Source organism: Colobus angolensis, unplaced genomic scaffold, assembly GCF_000951035.1.
Source record: "Colobus angolensis palliatus isolate OR3802 unplaced genomic scaffold, Cang.pa_1.0 Scaffold333, whole genome shotgun sequence".
NCBI lineage: Eukaryota > Metazoa > Chordata > Mammalia > Primates > Cercopithecidae > Colobus > Colobus angolensis.
The window spans coordinates 591,073-599,546 of NW_012116633.1; the positions used below are offsets into that span (position 1 = coordinate 591,073).

The window sequence follows — 8,474 nt, forward strand, 5'->3', positions numbered from 1 at the left end:
GAGACTCCGTCTCAAAAAAAAAAAAAAAACTCTTGCAGTGATGGAAATGTTCTACATTTGCACTGTCTGAAATGGTACACACTAGCTACACATGGCTACTGAGGTCTTGATATATGACTAGGATAACTGAATTGATTTAGTTTAAAATGATTTTTTTTTGAGACAGCCTCACTCTGTTGCCCAGGCTGGAGTGCAGTGGCGCAGTCACAGCTCACTGCTCGCCCTCCTTAGCTCAAGCGATCCTCCCTCCTTAGTCCCCAGAGTAGCTGGAACCACAGGTGTGCGCCACCACACCTGGCTAACATTTAGGCTTTTTGTAGAGACTGGGTCTCACTGTGTTGCCTAGACTAGTCTTGAACTCCGGGCTCAAGTGATCCTCCTGCCTCGACCTCCAAAAGTGCTGGGATTACAGACCTGAGCTACCATGCCCAGCCTGGTTTAGTTTAATTTAATTATATTTATTTATTTATTTATTTATTTGAGATCGGGTCTTGCTGTGTCACCCAAGCTGGAATGCAGTGTTGTGAACACAGCTCACTGCTGCTTTGATCTCCAGGGCTCAAGCAGTCCTCCCACCTCAGCCTCCCAAACTGCTGGGATGACAGGCAAGAGCCACTGCACCTGGCCCAAAGACATATTTTTACCTGTAGTGTAGTGTAGCCTTAAGACTGTACTAGCAGATAGAGGTGGAAAAGTAATGTAAAGCGAATATCAAATTATGTTTATAAATAAAGCAGTTGCTCATTAAGTTGTTTTCTTTTTAAACTTCCTTTTTTATTCTGGGTTACATCATTCCCTGGCTGTGTTTACCCCAGCATCAGTGAGTCCTGCAGTCACTATAGCCCCCTGCAAGGACAGATATTTTGGTCACCATCAAGTGGATCTTTATTTTTATCTAACTTTACAATTCTGCCAGTTCTGACTCTTACATTCTCTTTGCCTTGAATCCCAGGATCCACCTCTGATGTTCACTGAAGAGTACCAGAAGAGTCTGCTAGAGCAGTACCATGTGGTTCTGGATCAAAAACGCAGAAAGTACGTGGTTGGAGAGCTCATCTGGAATTTTGCCGATTTCATGACTGAACAGTGTAAGTGGCAGTTTGGCTTATGAGATAACGTACCCGTCCTTATTTTTTCAGGTTGCCTTGCCAATGCTGGCCATTTCAGTTATAAGAATATTGGAAACAAAGTGGGGAAGCTGGTTTAATCCATGTAGGTTGCGTTGAGAATTTCGTAGGAAAAGTAAGTTGTGCTTAGGAAGTAGGAAAGCACTCAGGCCCCCGCCTCCCAAATATGGTCAAAAAGCAGACAGGAGAGTCAGCTATGGTGAGACGGAAATGGCTAGCTTGCCTTGTTCTTGTCTATTTCATAGCCAAGGAGGAAGGAAAAACTGGACCTCATTATGGATTTACTTTTGGGAAACAGTCATTATTCCATAGTAGGGTACAAAGCCTGAGAAGCTTAAGGTATTTCAGGCTGTTGTATATTACCCACTCGCGAAAAGCAGGCTCATCGAATACAGGTGAGTTTCAACGCGTCTTAAATGTGGCAGCATTTAAAAGTCTTCAGGCTGGGCATGGTGGCTCACGCCTGTAATCCCAGCACTTTGGGAGGCAAGGGTGGGAGGATCGCTTGAGGCCAGGAGTTTGAGACCAGCCTGTTCAGCATAGCAAGACCCCATCTCTACAAAAATAAATTAGCTAGGGGTCGTGGTGTGTGCCTGTAGTCCCAGCTGCTTGGGAAGCTGAGGCAGGCGGATCACCTGAGCACAGGAGTTGGAGGCTGCAGTGAGCTGTGATTGCACCACTGCACGAGAGCCTGGGCAACAGAGCGAGACCTGCCTTTAAAAAAACAAAATTGGTCTTCAAAGAGAGTAACATCTGCGCTCTCATGTGGGGATGGATGAGGGGCTGCCATATTTGCAGTGAATGTGTCCCATTTCTTCTTAGTTTATGGACTTACTGTAAACTCAGGATGGCAGTTTGGTGGGTTGGAGAAGGACATGGTAATGGTGGGAATTATATTACTTACAGGGGAAGACAGGCCTTTGAAAGGTTAAAGCTTAAAAGTGAGAGTGGAAAAGGGATGAATGAATGAACAAGATGAGGTGAGAAAGAAGAAGTAAAGGGAAAAGGAGAACAGGAAGCTCTTCTCTGCGTGGCACCTGCAATAAATGGTGTCTGGGGACATCCATGATGGCAGTTTTGTGGAGAGGCGTGAGGCTTTATGTGATAAGAAATGAGCTGCAGGTTGGGTGCGGTGGCTTATGCCTGTAATCCCAGCACTTTGAGAGGTTGAGGTGGGCAGATCACCTAAGGTCAGGAGTTTTAAGAGCAGCCTGGCCAACATGGAGAAACCCCATCTCTACTAAAAATACAAAATTAACCGGGCATGGTGGCACATGCCTGTAATCCCAGCCACTTGGGAGACTGAGGCATGAGAATCGGTTGAACCTGGGAGATGAAGATTGCAATGAGCTAAGATCAGACCACTGTACTCTAGCTTGGGCAATAAAGTGAGTCTTTTTTTTTGAGAGGGGGTTTTGCTCTTGTTTCCCAGGCGGGAGTGCAGTGGCGCTATCTCAGCTCACTGCAACCTCCACCTCCCGGGTTCAAGCAATTCTCCTGCCTCATCCTCCCAATTAACTAGGATTACAGGCATGCACCACCACACCCGGCTAATTTTGTATTTTTAGTAGAGACAGGGTTTCTCCATGTTGGACAGGCTGTGCTTGAACTACCGACCTCAGAGGATCCACGCATCTGGGCCTCCCAAAGTGCTGTGATTACAGGCGTGAGCCATCGTGGCTGGCTGACTCGATCTTAGAAAAAAGAAATGAGCTGCATCACGATGGGCAAGTCGCCTAAGCGTATCATAAGCCTGTCCAGTGGGGATAGTGCCGCCACCTTGTGGGTGTTGTAAGGGCTGCATTTGACGAAGTACTTGGTGCCTGTGTTCACTCATGGAAGAAACAGTCTTGAACCTTTCGGTGGGGAAGGCCTCCTTTCCATTTAACATTTCCATTTAGTGGTGGTCTCACTGGGGACGGAGAGTGTCCTGAGAGCACAGCCCTGACGGGTCTTTGCCAGCTGTGTTTCCCACCAGCCTCAGCTCAGGCCTGATGACCACTGGTGGTGGGTGCTGACAAGCTGAACATCGGCCCTGCCCCAGAGGACTTTGAACTCCATGAGTAGGTCCCACGTAGGCACCTGTCGCTGGTCAGGACCCCGGCTCCCACTAGGCGCTGTCTCTTCAGAAAGACCCAAGCCTTTTGAAGGGTAACTGTCCTAGATACCCACAGCCCTCTGCCTACCTAGTTACCATACAGCTGGGAAGCCAGCATGTAAACCTTATTTTTGCAAGTAAAAGATAAACTTTTGGTGCTTTTTTTTTTTTTTTTTTGAGATGGAGTCTCATTCTGTCACCCAGGCTGGAGTGCAGTGGCACGATCCCAGCTCACTGCAACCTCTGCCTCCTGGGTTCAAGCAATTCTCCTGCTCCAGCCTCCTGAGTAGCTGGGACTACAGGCACCCACCACCATGCCCGGATAATTTTTGTATTTTTAGTAGAGATGAGGTTTCACCATATTGTCCAGGCTGGTTTGGAACTCCTGACCTTGTGATCTGCCTGCCTTGGCCTCCCAAAGTGCTGGGATTACACAGGCATGAGCCACCGTGCCCAACCAATTTTTTTATTTTTAACAGAGACGGGGTTTTCTCACGTTGGCCAGGCTGCTCTCGAACTCCTGAACTCAGGTGATCCACCTGCCTCAGCCTCCCAAAGCGCTGGGATTACAGGCATGAGCCACCACACCCAGCCACTGTTTTGGGTTTTTCCTGTAACAGACTAGAAAACTAGGAATTAACACATCAGGAAACCTGAGTGTTTGGGCAGAACAGTGGTATTTAAATATTTCAACCCATAAATTGTCACTTCACAGCAAGCATCCTGAAACTATAAGAGGACATTTGGCTGAACATGGTTGCTCGTGCTTATAATCCCAGCACTATGGGGAGGCTGAGGAGGGCAGATTGCTTGAGCCCAGTAGTTTGAGACCAGCCTGGGCAACATAATGAGACCTTGTCTTTACTTAAAAAAAAAAAAATTAGCCAAGTATGGTGTTATTTGAGAGGCTGAGGCGGAGGATCGCCTGAGCCCAGGAGGTTGAGGCCACAGGGATTTATGATTGTCACTGCATTCCAGCCTGGGGGACAGTGAGAAAAAAGAAAAAGAAAAGACATTTCTATGTAGTGCCTACCTTGGCCCCAGTGTGGTTCTAACTTGATCCATCAGAAGTCATCTGAATCGCTTTGTGTTTTTTTGTTTGTTTGTTTTTTTTAGCACCAACGAGAGTGCTGGGGAATAAAAAGGGGGTCTTCACTCGGCAGAGACAACCAAAAAGTGCAGCGTTCCTTTTGCGAGAGAGATACTGGAAGATTGCCAATGAAACCAGGTATTCCCACTCAGTAGCCAAGTCACAGTGTTTGGAAAACAGCCCATTTACTTGAGCAAGACTGACACCACCTGTGTGTCCCTTCCTCCCCAAGTCAGGGTGACTTCCACAGCAGCAGAACAAGTGCCTCCTGGACTGTTCACGGCAGACCAGAACGTTTCTGGCCTGGGTGTGCTGGTCATCTGTGCTAGCAGGGAACACTAGAGGTGGAAATAAAAGATTTTCTAGTATGGAAATAAAGAGTGGGCATGCAAGTGGCTACTGAAAAGCATCTGAAATCATTTCTGTGCGTCGCGCTGTTTTCAGAGCCTTAACTATGTGTGGACTGTGGAGAAACTGCTGCTCCAACACCCCCACCATGTTCAGAGCAGCTGGTTCCAGAAGGCATCTGCAGGAATAGCCCCATGGTCCTAGGGCCGCCGTGTTTCTGTAGCAAACCGGGCCAGCCTCGACAGGGAGTGAGTAGAAGACTTTCACAGCTGCTGTTCAACTCCTCAGACGAGCTAAAGTCCCACATGTACCAACAAATTCATAGAAACGCTGTCATGCTGCAGCACTTAGCAGGGTCTGTGAGCCAGTTTCCACGTAGTTAAGCTGGCAGTGTCCGAACTGGAAGGTTAGAGGTAACTAGTTCTCCCAGGGCATCCTTCTGACCTCAGCCATAGGGTCTTGACAGAAACGGACAGATGAGTGTAAGAGCTTTATCATAACGGATGCCACTGAGTGTGACAAGACCTCCTTAAACAACTCTGCCTACAAATCAGCATTCCATGGCTTTACACCCCGAAATGACGCCGCCTACCCCCTCCCAGAGCACAGTCTTTCCTTAAGGACCCTCTCCTCCCTCTCTTTGCGGGCTCCAGTAAGGCAAGTATGGTGCATCAGTTCTGATTTGAAGTATACGCTTTGGAAAAATATTCCTTTTCCTGTCCAGTCAGTTGAAAGTGAACCGATACAGTTTTGTTGTGTTTTGTTTTGTTTGTTTTGAGACAGTCTTGCTCTGTCGGCCAGGCTGGAGTGCAGTGGCGCAACCTCGGCTCACTGCAACCTTCACCTCCGGGGTTCAAGCAATTCTCCTGCCTCAGCCTCTGAAGTAGCTGGAACTACAGGCAACTGCCACCACTCCCAGCTAAATTTTTAAAAATATTTTTAGTAGAGATGGGGTTTCGCCATCTTGGCCAGGCTGGTCTCGAACTCCTGACCTCAGATTATCCGCTTGCCTCAGCCTCCCCAAGTGCTGGGATTACAGGCGTGAGGCACCGTGCCCGTCCTCCAGTATGATTCTTGCTATAGAACTTGATTTCCCCTCTCTTGTAGTTGAGCCCCCTGTCTCCACACAGACCCTCCTTTTTAGCTTTCCTGTGCAAGCTCCATGAAAGAAAGAATAAAGTTAATTTCGCCTGGTTTTATTAGGCATCGTCAGTCCATTTTTAAAAAATGAGAGTGTAGTCAGTTCCAATTAAGATCTAGGGCTTGTATATTTTTTATCAACCTCTCTTTAGTTTTCAAAGGAATCAAGTTTTGTGTTCCAGTATGTCAAAGTATAATGAGTAAAAGTTGACAAACATTAAGAAAAGTTAAATACAGTAGATACATCTAAGTGGTTTACAAATTAGGGGCAGTCCCTTTTTTTTATTTTATTTTTTGAGATGGAGTCTTATTCTGTTGCCCAGGCTGCAGTGCAGTGGCATGATCTCGTCTCACTGCAACCTCTTCCCGGGTTCAAGCAATTCTCCTGCCTCAGTCTCCTGAATAGCTGGGATTACAGGCACACACCACAATCCTGGCTAGTTTTTTTGTATTTTTAGTAGAGACGGGCTTTCACCATGTTGGCCAGGCTGGTCTTGAACTCCTGACCTCAAGTGATCCACCCACCTTGGCCTCCCAAAGTGCTGGATTACAGGCGTGAGCCATTGCGCCCGGTGGGGGCAGCGTCCCTTTCCACAGGTCTTAAGCTCCAGCACAGGACACACTTGTTCTAGTCCATGAAGGATAGCTCAGCTGTATTTCCAACAGATTCATCCTTCTTGCCGATGCTACCTTTTTAGAGGATTATATGTGGAGTATTCAAGGTAAGCCAAAGTAAAACTGTGGAAAAACAGCTCATTAACACATTCTGAGTGTTCACAGAACAGTAGGCAGTGACACATTTTGTCATTAATTTTTGACAATCACATACATCATAAACCCACAGGAATTCCAAGATCTAGAGGTCTGAGGACTCTGAATCTTCTCCAAGTTATGTATGATTTAAGAGAAAAACAATCAACCCTGTATACCTTAGAAATGAGGTGACAGTATTGACTTCAAGAATATAAGGCTCCTACCGAGTCTAAAAAGACCTCGTTTCAGCTTCTTTTTTGGAATGCAACCCTGCAGTTTAAGAATAATGGGAGCACAACTTCCACAGGTAACTTCTACATTTATTTTATACCAAAAAAGTTATGTGCAACAAATAAACATTCTTACATATTTACATTTGGTTTTATTTACCAGTTAGCAAAACAGCGCCTTAAATCTCTGATAAAGAGTATTTCTATCTAGATTAAAGGGGAAACCTGCCCAGTGAACTCCATTTTAAATGAATGTTTACTCTGGAGCTTAAAGCACTAGTAAGAAATCTTTCTCATGGAACATACTAGACAGATCATACACCTGATACTTAGGTCATGCCTAATACAGTTTTATAACAAAACATTTCACCTTTTCTAGGCGAATTTGTAGTAAAAAAATGTTTAGCCAAGTAGCTGGGGCTCCCACCCTTGCCTTTTTTGTTTGATGGAAGGGTAGTTTTCACAATTAGAAACCGTAAGTGCTGCCTGAGGTGTCTGAAATGTTTCACCAATGCTTGTGTGTTGGAGGAAAAGACATGAGGACAGAAATTGCATAATAGGTCATTAGGTCTGTCTCCCCAAATAGGTTACCAGAAGTCACAGTGGGCCTCCTTGTTGGCATCTGTCTAATACTGATTTTCAAGACAAGATCTCCTGTCACTCTTGGTACCAATCTAAGTTATGAAGTAACTGCTGAAGATAACTGTACTTTTGCCAATAGTCTTTTCAAAAATTAAATGAAAAACAATAGTCAACAAATAGTTTTTATTTATTTTTTATTTGAGACAGAGTTTCACTCGTTGCCCAGGCTGGAGTGCAATGGCACAATCATGGTTCACTGCAATCTCCGCCTACCGGGTTCAAGCAATTCTGCCTCAGCCTCCGGAGTAGCTGGCATTACAGGTGCCTGCCACCATGCCCAGCTAACTTTTGTATTTTTAGTAGTGATAGAGTTCCACTACGTTGGTCAACTGGTCTTGAACTTCTGACCTCAGGTGATCCACCTGCCTCGGCCTCCCAAAGTGCTGGGATTACAGGTGTGAGCCACCATGCCCGGCCAGCAAATAGTTTTAATTTCACTGTAGTCTTGGTCCTCTTTGAATGTAGTCTCTTTGAATGAAAATAGTCAATGCTTTGAACATCATTTGAAAGTAATGAATTTGCTGGGCGCGGTGGCTCAAGCCTGTAATCCCAGCACTTTGGGAGGCCGAGACGGGCGGATCACGAGGTCAGGAGATCGAGACCATCCTGGCTAACAGGGTGAAACCCCGTCTCTACTAAAAAATACAAAAAACTAGCTGGGCGAGGTGGCGGGCACCTGTAGTCTCAGCTACTTGGGAGGCTGAGGCAGGAGAATCGTGTGAACCCGGGAGGCAGAGGTTGCAGTGAGCTGAGATTACACCAATGCATTCCAGCCTGGGTGACAGTGCCAGACTCCACCTCAAAAAAAAAAAAAAAAAAAAAGAAAGTAATGAATTTAAGGAGAGGACACATGTATAAAGGAACAGTGATTCTGGGCACACAGCCAGTTAAACCTGAGTTATTTCACCAGAAATTTACCTTTACTGAGAGCAACTAGCTGTAATGCAAAACCAAATGAAATCCTCCAAATCACTCAGATTCCCTAGAATATATCATCTAACCCCAATTCGTCTTATTTTTTCAAATGATACTTGTGAGCATCAAGT

The 8,474-nt window shown here is 45.8% G+C and overlaps 1 protein-coding gene across 1 annotated transcript in view; it reads left to right on the plus strand.

Moving 5' to 3' along the window:
- LOC105518950 (beta-glucuronidase) overlaps positions 1-4,721 on the plus strand; it is a 25,114-nt gene extending 20,393 nt beyond the window's left edge. The window contains exons 9-10 of the mRNA XM_011952119.1: positions 953-1,088; positions 4,342-4,721. Of these exons, the coding sequence (XP_011807509.1) occupies positions 953-1,088; positions 4,342-4,508 (303 nt within the window). The 3' untranslated portion in view covers positions 4,509-4,721. The remainder of the gene's footprint in view (positions 1-952; positions 1,089-4,341) is intronic.
- The last annotated feature ends 3,753 nt before the right edge of the window (positions 4,722-8,474 follow it).